This window comes from Ciconia boyciana, chromosome 17 (genome assembly GCF_034638445.1).
Source record: "Ciconia boyciana chromosome 17, ASM3463844v1, whole genome shotgun sequence".
In the NCBI taxonomy this organism is placed as follows: domain Eukaryota; kingdom Metazoa; phylum Chordata; class Aves; order Ciconiiformes; family Ciconiidae; genus Ciconia; species Ciconia boyciana.
The window spans coordinates 9,657,041-9,678,016 of NC_132950.1; the positions used below are offsets into that span (position 1 = coordinate 9,657,041).

Here is a 20,976-nt window from a genome sequence, read left to right on the forward strand (position 1 = left end):
TAAAACAGTAATAGTCAGTAATACTAAGCTGGATTTAGCTATCTGTTACCATAAGGGAATTATATGGCTGTTGGAACTTTGAAAGAAAATACTTGTGGATTGTAGTTATGCAGACTGAATTGAAAAAGAGGGATATTTTTCACTTCTGCAAGTTGTTACAGTTCTTTGCACCCTTCTTCTAAGGGTGATGATAGCTTGTTCAGACTTTGTAGAGACACAAGGTTTATAACTGGTACCTAAACAAAAGCTTTCATCTTAACTGTTTTGACAGTCTAGTTCTCATGTATAGTCCTGAGTAGTTTTTAATGGAAGACAAATGGCTGTGTCCTTTAGAGAAATCACTGCTTACATCGTCATGTGAAAAGGAAGACAGAAAGCCAGAGACCTCACCGCCATGTCACTGTATGTGTCATTCCCAATCTAAGAGCAACGAGGCTGCAACAAGCGTGAATCATATTGCATCTTGTTCTTTTAATAATTATGAAACAGAAAGTTCCGTAAAACCGGGAAGCCCGCTGACAAACACAGGTAACTTCATACACAGGCAGCTAAAAATCTGTTCTGGAAGTAAAATATGTAGCCAGTGATGTCAATTTTTTTGCTTTCAAGTCAGGGGCTTTTTTTACCATCGTAATAGCAGAGTACTACATGATTCTGCCCTGCATGGAAAGCTGTGTGGAAATGGTGGTTAATGGGTCTAGAAATGTCTAATACTATTTCCTACATCATGTGTGTTTATAGATAATTCTGTTGTTAAAATGTTGCCCTTATTTAATGCATTCCTAGTAGTGGACATACCTTTTATTTTATTTTTGATTACAGAACGTAAGGAAAATGAAACGCTGGCTTCGAAATTGTCTGCCAAAAAAAGGTTATCTCTATGTGACAAGGAGAGTGATGATTTTCAAGTAGACAGGAAAAGGATTCGTCCTTTAGAAACTCAGCAGCAGGTGAGCAAAGTTTTTTGGCAGTAAAATAATCCAGGCGTAGCTCAACAAAGCTGTCAAATACCAATCAACATTTCGGAGAAGGGCATAGAGAATAGTTGAGTCATGTCACAGTCATAGTTTAGATTGACAGCTTTTTGTTCATTTCTGCTGTTACGTGTTACAAAGGAGTCCATTGTTGCACTAAATTGTTCATAATACCATGTCCTAAATTACATCTTGCATATTTAAACACCTAATATCCCCAAAATATGTATTTATTCCCAGCTGATCTGTAATATTAAGTCAAAGCATGAGATTCCAGAGTTGGAAGTGCTCTTGCAAATATGTATTAGAAATACAAATAACACTGTGAATGTAGTAGAATTCTGTTTTATATCCTGTCAAATGTAGTTATCTCTGGCCTGATATGTGGAGTGCAATATTTCTGTAATGTTTTCGTCTGTGTCAGTATTGGTATCACATGACTTGAGACTTGTAAAAGCTATTTACAGTGCACATCTGAATACACTGCTTTAGAGTATTGCTCAGATGGTTACTTTTAAGTTTTTAGATCAATATGGCTTGAATTTATTTCTCGTTTTAGTTATGGAAGTTTTCTGCTTATATCTATATAGTATTATAATTTCTATCAGTTTTGTAACAGTCGGAAATTAAAGAAGAAAAGCTCCGCAATAATTACAGACTTTTTTTATTGCTGTTGTTACTGAATTTTGTAATTAAAACGTTATAGCTTTTCCTAAGTGACTTTTGAGTGGCTTAGATTTGGTTAAACTGTTAATGAATATTAGTGATGCACTGTGTTACTGAAACAGACTCAGTGGAAAACGGTTGATACAAAATCACTGACTGCCAGTGTAAGCACATACTTCTGTCCAGTGTATTTGAAGACAGTACTTTTTTTTTTCCCCAGCAGGTTAGAAAACGCCATTGTTTTGCAAAAGGAGTGCAGCTAGTTGATGCTTTAGAAGTTTATCATCAAAGAAAAAACGGAGAGCTGATTGTTCACTCTGAAAAAAGCGTGAAAACCACTACTTTCTCTCCCAAAACAGTAAGTAATACAGTAGTATCTTTTACATCAGGACTGTTAGTTCAAGAGCAATTTAAAAAAAATATTTTACTGTAAAGAGATTATGTGTGAAATGCAGCTTGTTAATACAGTTTCAGAAAACACTGTACCTCTGGCTGCATTACAGCCTAGTGTAAAGGTTCCCAAGTATGTAAGTTGCTTTAAAGTAATATATTGTCACTATCAATAGCAAGAACTGCAGTGACTTTTGCTCCTAATGGTGCTGTCTAACCAATGTGGTTTCCAAAGTGTAAGTTATTTCTGTGAAGGTTGTTCTTCTCAACAGTGGGTTGAACTCTTTTACACCGTGGCTCCCCAATAGCACAGAATCTAGCCCAGCACTTCAGCCTGTAAACTTTCCAGATGTGACAGCAATTGTACAGCAGATACTAATCTGTGTGTTATATTCCAATTTATAGTAGATTTATGACATTATGGAAGAACTTCAAACTAGGACCGAGGAAATTAAGTGACATCAGAGTTTGTAGATTTTGTTCAACTTGCCAGTCAGTGTTTTGTGGCATATGTAGTAAAGGAAAGACAGCATTTAATATTCACGTGTGCCTTTTAGACCTTAAAAGTAGTATGGAGAAAGTTGGAGCTGATCATTACAATATAACAAAAAATGAGTAATAAGTATTGCACATGATTAAGAAGAAAATCCTGTGTGTTACTGTGATAGATGGACGTTTTGGGTTTGTTTTTTGGGGTTGGTTTGTTTGTTTTTTAAATTACCACTTTCCATAGCAGAAGTATCACATAAGAAGTTGAGATACAAATATGCAGCTGTTTCCGCAGCTTTCTGCTAGGCATTTTCTGCATTTCTTGGTGTTTGAATCTTACTGATTTTACATAAAAATTTGTTGAAGCAAAACCAGTAGAAGAAATCTGAGGCAGTAGAGATGACTGTCAGATCCCAAATTATGTTAGTGATGTAGTTCCCATGAATGATTATCAAAGGCTGTGACAGAATAGTTCTTGTCGATATTAAAATATAGGAGCACACCATGAAATTGTATGAGTTTGAGATAAATATAAGAAAGGAGTAAGGTCTGACCTTTGTTTCTTTCTTCAGTACAGGAATCTACTTTCTTCTTTCAAAAGGCAAAGAACACTTTCCCTTTTCGAGATATATATTTTTTTTTTTAATGTGGTTTTACGGTAGTACCTGTCTGTAGGTAACTTGGCTTCTAAGTACAGGGTTTTATATGCATGTTTGGAAACATGCTTGGTTTCAACAAGCGTTTCAATTCTCTTTCCAGCTCTTCCAACAGCACTTGGCTCTTTTTATGTCCTAAATTAGCTTCTATTTTACTCAGTGTATGTTTTAACTTCAAGAGCTGTTTTCCAGTATACTATGCTTTAGTAAACACAAAAGAAGCCAAAAGCTTTGCTGTTACTTTAAGACACTGGGAGCTGAATCTTTTCTTGACAAAAGTGAATCTGTGTTCTAGGTCATTTGATGGGAAGTAATTTTTATTAGTTTTGGAAAACTCCGTAGATTTTTGAGTAGGATTTGAAATGTTTTGTGCCACTGAGCTTCAATTGGTAGTTTGAAATACAAAGGCCAGTAGAGTGTGCTGTTGATTTTCAAATAAAAAGACCTTTCTTCCTTCCTTGATTGTAAAATTTGCTTTGGTACGTCGGTTTGGGTATCCGAAGAACTTGATTTACAACTTCTAGAAACTTCAAGTAGTGAAGAAAACTGAAAACTTTTAGTATAGGTAAACTAACTGTTAAGTAATACTGAATCATAATCTGATTTTCTAAGAAAACTCTTCATTTTTGTAACAGTAGTTTAGCTGTACATGAGTGTATTATAATGTGCTATCCATGGGTCTGACAGTACAGTATACCATTCAACTATACTGTTTACTAATTCTTTCTAAAGAAGTAACCTAAGAAGAAATCAAAGTGTTTATTTTGCTTCAAGTGTCTTTTTAAGAATGAAAGGAGTGTTTATTTCTTTGTAAAAACAGTTTATTTTTAAGAATGAAAGAATAAGGTATTATTTTCCAGCGATGAACTTTTACTTTAGCAGACTGAGAACTTGTCTGGTATCAAGAAACAATTGCAGAAAGTAAGGCCTTATTTATCGTTAATAGTTCTGCGGCTTAACTACATTAAGTTTAAGACATGGAGAGCATCACAGCATAGGCTGTTGGGTATAAAAATGCTTTTCTAGTGTAGCTTATGAAATCAACAGAGGTTACGTTTAACACTTATCATAATGGACTGCGTGTTTAGGATGATGCAATAGTGCAATAAAAATATTTTCTTAATCAATGAGATAACCCTCCCTTTGTATATCTTGTGTTTTACTGTAGTCAATCTGGTGCTTAAAGCAAAGTTGGTTCCTTGTCAAGGATTCCTTTTTATAGCCCAACAGAGAGGGAATGGGTTGGTGGTTGTAAGAGCACGAGAGGCGCTGCATGGTGTTGCTGCATCAGAGCCACACCTGTAGATCCCGTGGGTGAGGATCTTCTGCCCAGGGTGACTGCCTGTTCTTAGCTGCTTTCAGTCCAGAGCCTGGGAATCCATTTCTGTCCTTCTGCTGTTAATTCTTGCAAGAGAGGGCAGTTCTAGTGTGAGTTTAAATGAGAAATTATACCTGTACGGTACTCTCTTGATTACTTCTGTCAAAGCATACGGTCTGAGAAACTGGGGCACCTGGGTTAAGGAATCCCCATTTATACTTGGTAAAAAAAGTAAACAGTAAATGGAGAGTGGTGTAACAAACACTTGGGGTATCAAAAAACAACTGTGAAAAGAATCTGTCTTAATGTGCTAGCCCATTGCAGTTTAACATATTGCTTACAACCTTCACAATGGAGTTTGAGTGACTTCTGTTACACATTCCAGGAGACTGGCAGCCTGTTACAATCAGGGTCTGGACTCCAGAATAGGCTAATTTACCACGATGGGATGAAGAAAGTTGTGGATTTGTATTACACGCTCTCACCTGACACCGTATCTGATCCTTTTCCTGCTGATTGACATTTTGAATGAGCTCTTTGAAGCAAGTTCCAGCTTAATTAAAACGTTTGCTTGGTTAGCAGTGATCTGTGAAAGCCTGTGATAAATATTGAACTGGGTTCACCTGCTGGTTACTGTGAGAGGATAAACAGCTGCTTTGTGTACTTTAATCAAGAGGCTGCAGCAGCAGCAGAATACTGTGCTTTTTGAGAGCTTATAAAGGAATAGTTGAAAAGCTCTGGTAATGTCACTGCTGATATCTTACTAGATTGTGCTTGTGTGATATTTCACACAAGAGGTATTCACTGCTGTATCATTTAGATGGCTTTGTAACCGGGAAATGTAGATGAAGATATGAAGAACTCCTCTTACCTCTTTGTGTTTCAAAGATCATAAGCCTCAGTGTTTGTTTAGCTCTAGTTTACACGTAGGACAGGTTGGTGGACTTCATTATTCTTCTTTTAATCTGACTTCCACGTTTTTGCCATATAAATATTGATGTGATAGGCTGTTTTATCTACTCCCGACAGAAGTAAAAACAAGCTGGATTAGCCTTAGGTCCATATAGTCTGGTGTCTGATCTGTAACAGCATCTGTTACTGGATGTTTCTGATTAAATACTGCCGAAAGTAGAGGAGTATCTTTTTTCCTCCCCTCTCAAATGAAAATCTCTATCCCAGATTCAAACAGCTGAAAACAGGTTTAGCTCTGAAGCCAGAGGGTATTATGAAATAGTTTTCTACTGTCTTAATTATTTCTACTCAGCCCCTGCTCCGATCCTTTCATAAATAAATTGAAACATTTGCTAATTTTATTATAGTGTAACCAGTATCTCTGTGTTATGAGTCTAAAAGCGTGTACTTTGAGGCAACGCTGCTGTGGGAACTGCCATATTGGAGTTATCACTTTGTTCAGCTGGGGAGTATTCTCTTTCCTTTTGCTGTAGTAATGTGGTGTTAATCTCCCATTAGATTTTTGCTATGTGATATCGATAGTAAATTCTTTTTATAGAAATACAGAATTAAAATAGTTTGGTTTTATTTAAAATTTAAAGATGACCAAACCATTTTCTAAAGGATAACAAAGAATTCCAGTGCAAATTGACACACTTGAATAATGTGCAAATAACATGAAGAACTCAACTTTTAAACTATGTTTTAACCATTTTCTTAAAGTTTCTCTTAATTATAAGTACCTTCTAAAAAGGTTTTATTTATTTATGTATTTTGGGCTAATGGTGTCTGTGGCTTTCAGAAATGTTATGACTACTGCAGGCAGTTTTATACTCATACTAGTTATTCTAAAATCTGAGTTTACAACTCTCAATGTTGATTTTTTTTTTTAAATCTTTTTTCAAAGTTAAAGGTAACATTTTAAAACTGGAATACTAGGTAAAGTGCTTCTTAAAGCCAGTATTATACCAATTTCAAACCTTTTAAGAAAAACTTTTAAGACCACCTGTAAAATACTGTAATTTATAAGCCTTACACATAAGAACACTCTTTTAATTCTTTTTATGAAAAGAAACATATCTGTGTTCTTAAACCCATCATAGAAGAGCCTTCTGTTCGTGTTTATGTATATATTCATTTGAACTGCATTTTCCTGTTTGTTAGAACAACTTTTGCAAAATAGCTGCCTGATTGGTCCTAATATTTTTCTATTACTTTTATTTGGAAAACTAAATGTGAAGCTTAGCATTAGGAATGAAGTATTAGTGATATGGTATCATCTTTGAATTCTGTGTATTCTTTTTACCACTGAAAACACAATCTGACTTGAATTAGAATTAAAAGGTAAATGTGTTCTTAAAGGCCCCACCACAGTAAGTAAACTGCTTCTGTTATATTAATTGTTAGCATGATAACGTGGTTTTCATTATTTCAAAGAGCAGAATAGAATATAGATGATAGAAATATCAAGGTACAATTTGCGTTGCAGTTTTCTGTGCGAGTACAAACCAAGCTGAGTATTGCCACCTATGTAACATATACCATATGTCAGCTGTTTCCTGCTTCGCTGTTGACAAGAGCCCCATTCATAACTCTTCTTTTTATCCTTTCAGTGAATAAGTAATTATTCAATATAGAAGGCAGGATATTTGGAACTGGCTATTTAATGTGGCAGCACACCGTAATGAAATCTGCTGTTACTGGCAACCCGAGAGGGGAATGTAACAATTCCAGCATGGGTGTAACTTTATCTGCTTTGAGGGCCTGTTTATTTGGCACATCAGTGAGCCTTTTATCCCAGTGAGTGACAGCTCCAGAAGGGTTACATTTACATGCATTCTATCATGTATTGTAATATTTAATGGCAGATGAGGCTGAGTGTGGGACTAAGGGTAATCCAAACTTGGTTTTCCTCAGAATGGAGGCTAAAAGACAGCTTGATCCCCAGAATTGTGGTGTAACACATGGCGTGACTTAGCATTTGTTTATAATGTATAACCTTACTGATTACAATTAAAAGTGGAAGGAGGAGTATTTGAGCAGGCAACTACATGTTGTTACTTGCACTGTCACCTGAAAACCAAATACAAACTCTTTCACACTAGAAGAATTCATTGTTTTTTATGGGAGGTGTGTGTGGACATGGTTACTCGTGAGTTATTTTGTTTTCCTTGTGTCTTTTCGGGCTAATTATTAGAATTTCATGACAGTTGTTCCAGTATTTTATATTGTGAAAGATGGTGCTTCTCAAGAAGAAAAAAAATTGGCTTTTAACAAATATTTTACAGGATTAAGTTCTGTTAAGAATTATTCCCTATTCTGTCTTTTAGTCTCATAGTTACTAGATGGCCTTTGACATAATGGCATGGCAAATGTTTCTAATGGAGAGTATATGATGTAGTCTGTTTTATCTGCAAACAGATTTCTTTAAACTGTCCAGATTTCTTCTGCTTGCTTTAAGGAAAAATGTACTCAGTATTTTAATTTCGGTGGGTGGTCCCAAGGTTTCTTCACTTACGGTGCTGGATACTTCTTGTTCTGTACCAGGAGTGTCCTTATGCTGAAGCTTAAATGTGAGAAGTATATTTGCGTTATTCACATGTGTAAATACTCCACTGGAATGATAATTTTTTCTACGATTGTGTTATGATAAAGTTTCATCTAGAGAATGCTAGAAGTTTTTTAAGATTTTCAGGTATGAGGACATGGTGTGTATGCTTTAACATTTTTAAACTTTTTGCAGTTTGATAGGCCAACCTGGTGATTTAACAGGCTATCTTGAACTACCCTAGAGGGCATTTTCTAAATAGACCATTAGCAGATTTAGCATGTTCCTCTTACCATGGGGTTTTGTTAATCTTTTTTTGTTTTGGGTTGCAGTCTTCTGGTCCTTGCACTGAGTGTTCCTGTTCTTCTGGAAAAGCAACTGATAAAGATACTAGTAACGCAAAGAAGAAAGAAAATGGAGATCGGTCATTCGTTCCCAAAATATTTTTTGGAACACGAACTCACAAGCAAATATCCCAGATTACTAGAGAGTTGAAGAGAACAGCGTATTCCAGTGTCCCTATGACAATTCTTTCTAGCCGGGATTATACCTGTATTCATCCAATGGTGTCTAGTAGTGGTAGTAACAGGAATGAAATGTGTGTAGAATTGCTGGAAGGAAAACATGTAAGTAATTTTGTTTCAGAAAATGAGCATTCATTTAAACATATTAAAATGAAAGGTAGTTGAACAGTTGGAACAAGTAACACTTTTGACTTCTTTATACTATGTTGGTTAAATGCCGCTGGTAATTTGATTTAAATATCATTAGAAAATGTTGATATATGGTATCGATACTGAAAAAATATATGATGATGGGAATAATATTTATGACTGCAAGGTTAATGTTCTTAGTAAGACTTAAATTGTCTTTGGCTTTACAGATGAAGAAGAAAGAAGTGTTCTTTCTCGGTGTACATCTTAGGAAAGTGGATTTGCCTGTTTTCTTTCTGATGTGATGTGTTTTTCATTATTGTCTGACATAAAAAGTAGCTGTTAGAAGTGCTTCCAGGAAATAAAGTCAAATGCACGTGTAAACTTGGAGGATTTAAGCTTACTTGTTTTTCATTATTTTTTGTAATCACTAACTATCTGCGCTTATTTGCTTTTAGGGAAAGTCCTGTCTTTACTACCACGGCGTTCATAAACTCAGTGAACACCATGCCCTACAGTCTGCACATAGGATGTATCAGGCTTGGGACATTGAAGATCTAGTGAGCCTGGGAAAGAAGCTTCATGCCTGTGCATATTTTGCAGCCAGAGAACTCATGGTGGGCGCAGATATTGTATTTTGTCCTTATAATTACCTCCTAGACCCACAGATACGGGAGAGCGTAAGTATATTTCTAAGATTGCTGTAACTGAAGTTAAAGGGAAGTTAGAAACATAATGTTAAGTGGCTATGGTCAACTGAAATCCGATTTATATCCAAAATATTATCTACAAAATAACTCCGGGCTTAAAGATTCCGCCCCCCCCAAGCATTTCTGTATTCCAAGTAATGCTTCCACTGGTCTCTTACTCTAGGTGATCAGTCACATTTGTTTGTGGTGTTTTGTTTTGTTTGTTCAATCAGTGGAAAAGAAACCCTTGCGAACTTCACAATTGTTTAGTTTATGGAGAGTGTAGTAGGTTCAGATTATATTAATCCAGGCTGAGATAAGGTGCTTCCCCCCCCCCCCCCCCCCCCCCCGTTATTTTCTAGGTTACAGAAATTGGATCAAAAAGCTGAAAACTCTCTGTTGCTTACACCTTGATGCAGAATATGCACTTTTTTAACAGGATCCTGTTAGCTGCTGTTTCTCGTTAATGTCTTTCACTCTGTTTTACTAGATAATAATTTTTTTTTTTAGATGGAAATTAACCTAAAAGGCCAAGTAGTCATTTTAGATGAAGCCCATAATATTGAGGACTGTGCTCGGGAGTCAGTGAGCTACAGTGTTACAGAAAGTCAACTAAGAGCTGCTCGAGAAGAGCTAGATTTCATGGTCAATAACAACATCAGGCAGAAGAATCATGAGCCCCTACGGGCTGTGTGCTACTCTTTGACAAAGTAAGGCAGATCTTTCTAATTCCATTATTTCAGTTAATATTTTAAAAAATTATATTTAGATGCCTTTTGCTGATGCAATTTACTGGTTACTATGTTGCATCAGATAAAATGCAACAGAGGTGTACTTCAAACTATGCAGTCACCTGATTTTTGTTCATTTGAGGAATCCAGAGGGGTTTGATCTATTTAAAAAAAATACATTTGTCTTAAAGGGAGGCCTTGAAATTCTGTTTTGAAAAGTATGTTATGCTCTTGAAAGATGTGTTGATCTTTATGGGGCTCACTGTCCTAGTTTGTGAAGTTCTGTATGAAAATTTTACCTAAGATAAATAATTTTTATCTTTCACATGCTTCTGTTTGACAAATAGTAATAGCATTATTTTGTGAAAGCATTAATTAGTTCACTAAAAAGCATTAGTTCACTAAAGCATTAATTATAAGCATTTATAAAATGCTTTCAGAACCTTGGACAGGAAGCATTTGGAACAGGTTGGAATCTGTTCTTGGAATCAGATTGGAATCTGATTGGAATCTATTTGGAACAGATTCTTCGTAGTTGAAAGTGAATTTATCAGTCGTGCCCTTTGTTTTCCCTGCAAAACTTGAACTTGAGCAAAGAGATATAAGGGTCTGAAAAATTGGGGTACGTGCAAATTCTCTAAAGACTTCAACAAGTCTCTTCTGAGAATTCAGGTAGCAAACTCTTTGAACAGAGCATGCACTATCCTCTTTGAATTTCTGATTATTCTCAGGCAAAAGTTGTCCAGACAGAACTACTGATCATTCTTTCTCCCTGGACTATGTCAGTAGAATGTGGTTTTAATGATTTCCTTTTGTACTGAAATTGAAATCAAGGATGTGCCGAATCTGTTAGTACCTGCCTTGTTAGGACACAAGGATTGTGGAGTTCAGTGGGTAGAGAAATATGGATGATTGAGGGAGTGGTTTTGAAAGCAAGAGTTGATCAGTAAGGCAGAAAGAAGCTGAAAAAGCAGAAAATTTTCTCCTCTTCTCTGCTTCTTTCTGTACCCATAGAGGGAAAGGTAGTAAGAGCAAAAAAGAAGGTAAAACCCAGAAACTATGGAAACAGAATTGGAAGGGGAAGACCTGAGCAGAAGCTGAAAATCATGAGAGGGGATACAACAAAAGCAAATGGACCAGGGGCAGAAGCTCAGTAAGGAGGGAAAGAAACAAGGGGTCAAGGACACAAGTCTCTTCGTTGGAGTGGGAACATGAGAAAGTTGAAACAGTGTCAGAAGAGTGTCACCACTAGAGAATCTGGAATTCAGCTCTGTAGCCCTTAATTTTTGAACCTTTCTTTTGAGGGATCCAGGGACTGAAAGAGTTCAGAAATGCATTGCTAATGAAACCTTGAACAACAAAGTCAGCAGAATAAAAGTGAATAATGATACAAGTGGCTTTGAAGTTAACTGAACTCTGATTCAGTGCAGGTCAAATCGTCATTTTGTTGCATTAGTGGTTGGTGAAGTAGACTTTGGAGTACGCTACAGCACGTAGTTCACCATTTTTCCGATCCTTTCTCTATTCTGAGAGTTAATGTTTATGTGTCACAGAGACAAGTGACTTCTGTTTTTCTTTTTTGCAGAAGCTAATTCTCCTACCTTGGATATTTCAAATGTTAAATTTTAGTAAAAGATGAGAACAGCATGGCTGGAGATTTGATTGCCTCAAGCTTTTTAACCTTATCAGAAAAACTAAGATTGATTGTCTTGGCAAATCTGCCAGCAGCATGAAAAGCAGTTGCTGGAAAGCAGACGACTGGGTGTAAATAGCCAGTAATTGGTAAAATGCTGTTGCATAGTGACATGGTTTAGTTGTAGGTAGTCCTGCGAGGAGCAAGGAGTTGGACTCGATGGTCCTTATAGGTCACTTCCAACTTGAGATATTCTATGAATCTATGGCTTTGCCAGATGCGTGGGTAATTAGAAAAAATCTTACTTTGGTTATAAACATCCTGGGCCCTCATTCCAGAAAGCACTTAAGCATGGGCTTAGTGCCACAGAGGTGCTAAAATGACCTTTCTGAGGAATTTGAAGATAGACCAGTAGAGGTATACTGGCAAGCTTTTCTGATGAGATGCAGATTTACCAGGCCAAATTACTTTGTTCAATGGAGTAAGCTGTATCAACAATGGGATTTTCTGGTAGGGAGGGAAGGAGCAAATATACCTTCTTGAATTGAAGGCATGTTTGTAACATTTGTTAAATCTTTTCCTGAAAATATTGCGTACACCAATTTTTACTTTAAAACCATAGATATCTTTGTGGGAATCAAGCTAATTTTATTTATGCTTACTGCTTTACTCTAAAAATAAATTAACAGGTATTTCAAGTAAATGCTTTAACATTAGATTTAATTGATGGAATTTATTCTAGAATTTGCTTTTTTGTGATATTTTAGTATTAGGAAGATCGTCGTGTTAAGTTTGTATTTGCATTTATAGTGTGACCATTTCAAAAGTATATGTGATGGTGTTTGAAGTTCATAACAGGGAAACAGAATTTTCACATTTCCTGAAATGTTTTATCTGTTGTAAATCTGTTTAATTTCTGTCATAGTGGCCTTTTCCTAATTTTAGTTCCAAGTCTTTCTGATGTTGCATTTGAAGAAATGGGGCAGAGTACTACACTGGAGAAGTTCTGCCTGTGTTAGTGATCATCATTCCTTAATAAGATAAAGCAAATGTATAGCCAAAGAAGTGATCGTTATGGTAGTATTTATGGGGTTTTGTTTGCATTTAACCTGGCAAAAGGAAAGGGTTTTTTTAATTGTTCCATTGGTCAGATTATTTGCAGTGACAGGACAGGAAATCTGGAATGGAAAAAGTCACTAAGCCTTGTTGCTTTAGTTGATAATGATTAACTGATTTTACAGGTAAATATTTTGAACTGTTGTAGAAATGACAGCTGTCTTTCTGATGCCTCCTGCTGGTTGATGAAATGGACAGCTTCGGCATTTCCTGGGAGGCAGGAAGCCTGCCTGCTTTTCTGGACGGAGGGAAGGTCTTGTAATACTACCGGGATGATGGAAGACACATTCAGTTAGAGAAAATTTTAGCTCTGACACAGATGAGATATCTGCATGTGTAGCTCATGTTTTTAGAAAGGCCTATCACATTTTGCATTGTACATACAATTAGAATTCTGCTTAATTTTCAAATTGTAGCAGAGTTAAAAATACCTGTAGGTAGGTTTAAATAGGCACTTTTTATTGCCCCACTTTCCCTTACTGTGTATAAATATTAAAAGTACTCATTTCATGCCTCAAGATTCATCCTTAACAGGAAAGCCTGCAACTGACAGGGATGATAAACCAACTTGCATCAGTTAGAGTAATAATGAGTGGCTTTGGAAGTACAGCAGAGATCTGTCTTAAATGAGCCTGACATGTTATATCATAAGAGCAGATTATATTTTAATCCTTTTCCTTTATTGTAAAGATATTATATGATGATAAAATATAAACATACAGGGACAAATTTTCTTCTCGCTTGAGCTGCATCAAGAGCAGTTCCGTAGAAGTTAGTTCAACAGTGAAAAACTGGCATAAGGAAAAGCAGAATCTCTCTACTTAGATGTAGTAAAATATTTATCATCATCATAGAAGTCTGGTGCAATTTTTGAGGTTTAGTTTGTACCTGCAAAGTATCTCTAAAATTAATGCAGAAGTTATATCTGATTTTTCTCTTTTTACAGCTGGTTACAGGAGAGCTCTAGCCAATTAGTAGAAAGAGGGTATGAAACTTCCTGTAAGGTTTGGAATGGAAAAGAAATGCTCACCATATTGCACAAAATGGGAATAACGGGTATTACTTTTCCCATTTTACAGGTAATGTTATATGCTATATAAATGAGTACCAGCGTGCATAATATCGATGTTGTTAAACATCTTAAAAAGTACATAAGTTAAATGCTAACGCATCTTTTAATTTACTGCAATATTGAAAAGCTATCTGAAAATGATACCTGATGAAAACCAGGAGTAATCCACTTGAGCTACTGGAATTTGTGGTGAATCAATGTTTTAAAGGGTGTAATTGATCATGTACAATTATTTAAGTGGAACCATTGAGTCAGTGATAGTTTTGCCTGTTCTATCCATCTGCATTTTTATTGACTGTTGAAATCTATTTACCCTATTTTCAAGTTTATCCCTCCTTTCTGTGTAAGCCAAATATGTTAAAAGCATTGTTACTTTTCCTGTCCAGTTCTGTCTTCAGTCTAACTTCATAGGTATCTTAGGTGAGCTTTTAAAACAGCGTGCTGATAGTCTTGTATCTGTATTAGCTTCGGTTTTGAGAAGATACTTAGAATGTTGTTAATGTGGAATTTGTTTGCCTCTTGTAGAAACATCTTGCTACTGTCCTGGAAAAAGAAGAAAAAATATCAGTGCTCGGTAGAGAGGAACTTACTGAGATACCAATTGTGAGCCCTGCCACTCAGATTGTGCTGAAAGGGTTATTCATGGTTCTTTTATGTCTTTTTAAAGATAATAGCAGGTCAGTGCAAATACATAGCCTGAGCTGTGTGGTTGTGTTTAATTCAGCTGCTTTGGCAAAATGCCTCTTCCATTTGTGCAACATCTCAGTTATGGTGTCTGGCTTTTAAGCAAAAATAAAATTTCAGAAAGCTTTGGAAAATCTATTTATGTGGAAAGAATTTAAATACTACCAAATTATTTTTTTTTATTCGTAAATGAATTCCAGTATTGAAGAAATTTATTTGAAGGTTAGGTGTAAATTTTCTTGATGTGTTGCCAAGTTAAATATGCATGAGTGTTGTTTTTCTACATAGCACTTATCATTTGACTGTCTTGTTATCTTGACTACTAATGCTAGCAGTTACTAAAAATTTCTGATTGAAACCTAATTTTTAAATATTCATTATTATAAAGTTTCACTGTGTTTTCTAAAAGTATAGTATTCTTACACTTAAATTGTAAATTCATTGTAGCCACACTATCTTTGCTTTGCATGAGCTTAATGCGTACAGTTTGATTGCTTAATTGTAGTTTTAATTGATATTTATATATCCTTATATAGGTATGCAGATGACTACAGAGTTGCTCTACAACAAACTTACACTTGGATGAATGAAGACCAACTTGACGTTTCAGATACAAGTGCCTTCTTTACACGGCCCAAGCATAAAAGGGGTTTGCGGCAGAAAACTGTAGTCCGCATGCTTAATTTTTGGTGCTTGAATCCTGCCGTGGTAAGCTGAGTGGGAAGTAGAAGGCCTTAAGTAATTTGAGCGATAACAAATACATATAAGACCTTAAAGTGATTCTATTGACTTTCTAAATTCCTTCTTTTCTTTCTCCAACGTAGGCCTTTTCAGACTTAAGTGATGTTAGAACAATTGTTCTGACATCTGGTACGCTCTCTCCAATGGATTCATTTTCTTCAGAGCTTGGTGTGAAGTTCTCTATTCAGTTGGAGGCAAATCACGTTATTCGGAACTCACAGGTAAACTTTTGCATCGTTGTACCCTCTCCTGAGGTGTAATGCTGGCCACTGTAAAAGAAACAATAACCTGCAAAGAAAAATGATGACAAACCCATTGCGTAAGTAAAAAGCAATGTACAGAACAGACTACTGCTTGGACTAATGCAATTGTAAAGTACACTTTCAAATGAAAAAAGGGGCAATTTTTAGACACATACTCCCCTGGAAAAGTTGAAGTCATGCTATTTTGGTAATAACCTTATACCAGTTATTGCACTTTCTCTTCTGTTTTTAAGTACTGGAATTAACTTGTTTAGAAATAGCTCAATATTTTCCTTCACACTTAAAATGTCATTATTTAACCTAATGTAACTTAATACAGTTTGTGTCACATATTTTAGAATTAACTTTTTTAATATGCAATACACCAGGTTTGGGTTGGCACCATTGGAGCAGGCCCTAACGGTCGGAAGTTGTGCGCCACGTTCCAGCATACGGAGACCTTTGAGTTCCAAGATGAGGTGGGAGCGCTTCTGCTTTCAGTGTGTCAAACAGTTGGCAAAGGAATTTTGTGCTTTTTGCCATCCTATAAGGTAAGGAAATCTTAATTCATATTCTTCCTCTAAAAACACACACGCTCTACTTGAAAGTGTACTGTGTAATCTTTTGCTTTATGCATCCACATATATAAATGTTGATAAAATAAATGTATTGTAATAACACATTGTAATTATATTCTGTTGTAATTTCTTGGATGTTATATTGGCTGGCGTACAAGTTTGTTTTCATGAAAGAACATGTTCTTATTTGTTTTCAACAGATGTCCGTATCTTAGAGTACAACTGTTTCGATTAGTTTTACCAAAAAATAAATCCAGACTGATCTGCAGTTTTTTCTGAAATTTTCCCTGAATGTTTTGAAATAATTTTTTTAAGAAAAAGTCTCCTCCGTGTAGGCACACATCATGAAAGGAAACTTTATGTGTATCACTCATCAGGAAGAATGCTTTTGCATGTTCTTTGTGTGCTATTTGAATGCAGTATTCTTCCAGTTAATTTATTCTTTCCTTGTTTCTTTTTCCATTTCACTGCGTTGGAGATTCTAGTATATTTTTCTTGAGTTGGAGGGGGGGAATTGCTCACTGGCATTGGCTGAAAGGAATCAAATTTCTCATTTTCAAACTATGCAATATCTAATTTCACTGGCAACAAATATCTAATTATGGTTAATCTGTACCTCACAGTAGTTCTGCTTTCTTCTCTATTAGTTCTTACTGTTATTTATGGTCAGCTCTGAGGAATAGGAATATAAACCTGCAGTATAATTCTGTAATTCATGCCCATTTTTCTTGTAATGCTTGCAAGAGTGTGACTTTTTTCATTTTAAGCCATCATTTATGACATTAAAAAACCCTCTCAACAAACAAAACAAAAACCTCTCAAAAAAAATGAAACTGAAAATCCTGCCAAATGAACAAAAACCCCAGCATAATGGAAAGAAAGGTTTCAGACCATTTCCCTCATCTCTAAGGTTCCTTAACAGAGAATATTTTTAAAAATGAAATAAAAACAATTTCTTCTTTTTTACAAAACCTTCATGTTAGTTTTGGTATTTAACCGAAGAGGCTGCAAAGCGAGGGTGTGTTCTTCACTGAGTGTCTATAAAGAATTGCAGTCATCAGTGCAATTACTGTCAGTAACCATTAGGTGACCACATTAGACCAGGTAATGTACAGTCATTGAAAAAAGCAGATTACTGACTATAAAGTTATTTAGCTTAGCTCAGAAAACTCTGTACTTATATGCAAAGTTAACGATCTGAAAATAAATTTTGCATTCAATTTATTTAAGAATTAAAATGGGAGCATATTTCAGTTTTCACTATCCTCATTATTCTTTTACTAATGTATAATGTTGAACAGTATGTGATAGTTGATCTTATGTATACAGACCTGACAAATATTTATGAAAGTTTTAACGAGAATAGTAATCTGAAAGTATAGAGAGACTTTATAATGACATTTAATAAAGAAGGAAAGAGATTGCTGGACAGCTCTGGGACCCTTCCCCCTCTCACTGCCCTTATGTTTTACTGAAAGGTCACCTAGCTAAACATGTTGAGTGGGTTTTTGGTTTGGTTTTTTTTTTTTTTTCTTTGTGGGAACCCTTCCATGATCCTAGCGAAAGTATTGATAAATATAAATTGCAGACAATTGAAGGATGGTATTTTAAAATCACATTGCCAATATTTTTCTATGGATGCCCTTTTTCATTCTACTTCTTTTATTCTGGATTGGGTTGCCTTTAAGTCTGAGATTAATATGTTGAAAACACAGAATAATGTAAGCATAAGCATATTAGTAGAGGGAAAACAAGGTATTTTTCTTTCATCATCATACCAGATATTGCTTATCTGCACATTTGCATTTCAAAACTGATTTTCAGAGATTTTCATGGGGAAATTGCTACATCTCTTTAAAAAACTGCAGCTTTTAAAGACATTGTTCAAGGCTATCAAGATCTGATTAATATACATGGTCATGTACCTCACAAAATTAACTATTATGAGTTAAACAGATTTTTTGAGGGCTCAACCTGTTTTATGAAATGGAGTTTCAACTTTGGAATAGTGAAAAAGAAAGTCTTTTTAAATGTCTGGAAGGCTGAGGGCAATGCTGTGGATTTTGAGTACCATCTATCCATGTAATTTGACGGAGCTTGAATTTAGGCAGGTACATTGGATTTCAGTTTGGTTACGCTTATGGATGCATTTTTCAGTTCAACACTGTCTTTTAGTTTTAAGAATTTGTGGCTCAGCAATGATGGCCTTTGCTTTGCACCTCCAGCAGAAGCCCTGCTTCTTGGATGGCTCTGTTTCAGTACCTCACTTTCAGCATTCACGCTGCACATTTTTACCTGTTTGCCTGAAAACCTCTTTGACAATTATCTGTAATTATTTTGCTTTGTAAATGAAGTTAATAATGGGCTTTCCAGAAAACTAAAATTAATTTGAGGTAGTGAATTGTATGTTACTTCCCTTGTTTGTATGTAAGGAGAATGCTAGAGACAGAAGTAACACCTTACCTCACTTTCATTCACTTCTGTTCGCTTTGAATTTCATAGACTTTTGTTCACTTTAAGAAAATACAGGTATATGTTATTTTTTGTTGTAAGAATGATAAATCAACACTTTTTGGCCTCAGTCTATGGGAGTAGAAAGAATGAAAGGTGTAACACCTGCCACAGGAAGCAGAAGTTGAGAACCCTGCCGGACACAGTTTGTGATGAATGATGTTGGGACCCTAGAGCTAGTGCCCAAGCAGTGTTCCCTTACTGCTTGTCCTGTTATTCAGAACTTCATTACACGATCTCGGAAATAAAATAAACTTATGGCATAAACGGAATGAATATTACCATTTGAACTTCTCAGTCTGGAAGGAATGTAAGGGGCTTTTATGAGTAATATTTATTTCTCTATATGTTGTCTGGAATTTCAGGTTGCTTTGTATACATTAAAGAAGTAATCTACCAATAGTTGGTGAAAGCGATGACCCCTGTATTCATGTTAGAGCTGGAGAAACAAACTCTGGCAGAAATTTAATGGTTTGTTTCAGACTTCTGAAGTGTATAATAGAGAGAAAAAATATCTCATACTCACCTAGAAGAGAGATCAACCTACTAGAAAGTTTCCAATGTGCAAATAAATAGAGGGCAAGTAAAATTTCTAAATGTCACCACCACATTAACCTAATCATAAAATGAGAAGACTGCATGCTGCTTGTAGACCATCTGAGATGAATGTTATAAATGTCAGTAGAGTACCTTGCTGCAGGAGCTAGAATTTTAGTCAAATACTCCTTCCAGTGCTAACGTGTGCAAAAAGCATCCATTAATGGCTTGCATTTTTCTCTATTAGCGTTTCTTCAGGTAGATTATTTCCTGGCAGATTCTAGATTTCTTTGAAGAAGCTGTCTGCTGCCAGGAAGAGGTAGTGGTCACTTGTCTATATTTTGCTCTGGAGTGCCCCTTACAACAAGATATTTATAATCCATAGAATGTTATTCAACTGCTTTGTAAAGAATTTAAAGTCCACAACATTGTAAGTCTGCATCCTCTCCTGATCATCATTCTAAGAAAATGCTTTGTCAGGCTGAGAAGGTACTTTCCAAAGACCTTTTTACCTAGTGTATGAACTGCTGTTACTGCAAAAAAAAAAATCTGAATTAAAAATAATTCACCTGTTATCTTTCTCTGTGCCCCTTCATCCCCTGGTTGTTTGGTTTGTTTTTTTTTTAATCAAAGCAGCTGTAGCAGAAAGAGCTCAGTGCAATTTTGTGGGAAAAGTCTGCCACCTTGTTACCTCTGTGTAATTTGGAATTACTAGATGTGAATATGAAAAAAGCAATAGTAGAGAAACTTGCCTTTATCTTAATCAGGTATTTGAAGAAACATTTTAATTGAAGAGTGACTGTTTAAAATATACGTATGGCAAATATCCGAGGTTAATAATGCAATGGAGGAAAATATATAGATGAGAAGAAAACAATGCATCAGATACGCACCTCAGCATTTGATAGGTGTCTGTTTATGTGATGACCAGCTGTGATGCCGTGTTTCATGAACGGGATCACCTACAATAATGTAAAAATTTTTATTGTCGTTATCAGAGTTCTGGCACATTAACTTTTTAAAAAATAAGCTTAATCTTAACATTTAGTAAATTGCAAACCTAGATCACTTTTAGGGCTACTAAAACTGGTGATACTATGCAACAAAAATGCATTTATGTGAAAATCAGTAGCAACTCCAGCAAAAACACTCTATAAAAGAGAATATCAGAAGGTGAAAAGATTACTCAGAAATCTAAGATGCTTTTAAACAAGATTAAGATAAGGACCATTAGGGTTCATGTCGCCGACCTGTCTGCATTAAGATATATCTTGCCTGGTGCCTGCATCTTAGATGATTCATTCAATATGTGTCATATCAAAGTCAAGGTATCCAGCAAGGAGAAAAATGCTAATGTTTATAAATTTTAGTGATAATCCATCATGATGAATTAACTGACCTTTCTCTAGTAGCTTTTTTACAAAATAAGCTTTGGACAATAATGTTAATGTTAGTGTTTTGGGTTTTTGTTTGTTGTTTTTTTTTTTCTGTGAGGCATTGTTGGTTAATTTGTATCTGCTAATTGTTGAGCAATTGTTTACTTGGAACTCAAACTTTTAAAATAAGATAGTTGCTCAAAAGGCTTTGAATGCCTGTTTTCCTCAGTAAAACTTATGAACTGATAAGTATTCTTCAGTTGAGAATCCAAGATTTGTTTACTACTTTTTTCTCCTACGCCTTTAAGATGTAGTGTTCTCCATTGATTCAGATTAGTCATATTTCTTTTGTATCTGCTTTCCTCTACAAAGCTTTAACTTTTGAGGTCAAATAGCAGTTTTACTCAGTAGCTGCACAGTG

The 20,976-nt window shown here is 35.5% G+C and overlaps 1 protein-coding gene across 11 annotated transcripts in view; it reads left to right on the forward strand.

Moving 5' to 3' along the window:
- The window catches only part of BRIP1 (BRCA1 interacting DNA helicase 1), a 64,250-nt gene that overhangs the window by 2,774 nt on the left and 40,500 nt on the right, over positions 1-20,976 (forward strand). For 7 of the 11 annotated variants that reach the window (XM_072882382.1, XM_072882373.1, XM_072882384.1 and 4 more), the window contains 11 exons: positions 334-528; positions 823-950; positions 1,861-1,998; positions 8,325-8,618; positions 9,104-9,325; positions 9,845-10,044; positions 13,761-13,893; positions 14,412-14,563; positions 15,107-15,278; positions 15,395-15,532; positions 15,943-16,104. In XM_072882382.1, coding sequence (XP_072738483.1) covers positions 405-528; positions 823-950; positions 1,861-1,998; positions 8,325-8,618; positions 9,104-9,325; positions 9,845-10,044; positions 13,761-13,893; positions 14,412-14,563; positions 15,107-15,278; positions 15,395-15,532; positions 15,943-16,104 — 1,863 coding nt within the window. In that variant the 5' untranslated portion in view covers positions 334-404. Of the gene's footprint in view, positions 1-271; positions 529-822; positions 951-1,860; positions 1,999-8,324; positions 8,619-9,103; positions 9,326-9,844; positions 10,045-13,760; positions 13,894-14,411; positions 14,564-15,106; positions 15,279-15,394; positions 15,533-15,942; positions 16,105-20,976 lie in introns of all 11 variants that reach the window. The other 4 variants (XM_072882379.1, XM_072882381.1, XM_072882380.1 and 1 more) reach the window with 2 other exon arrangements.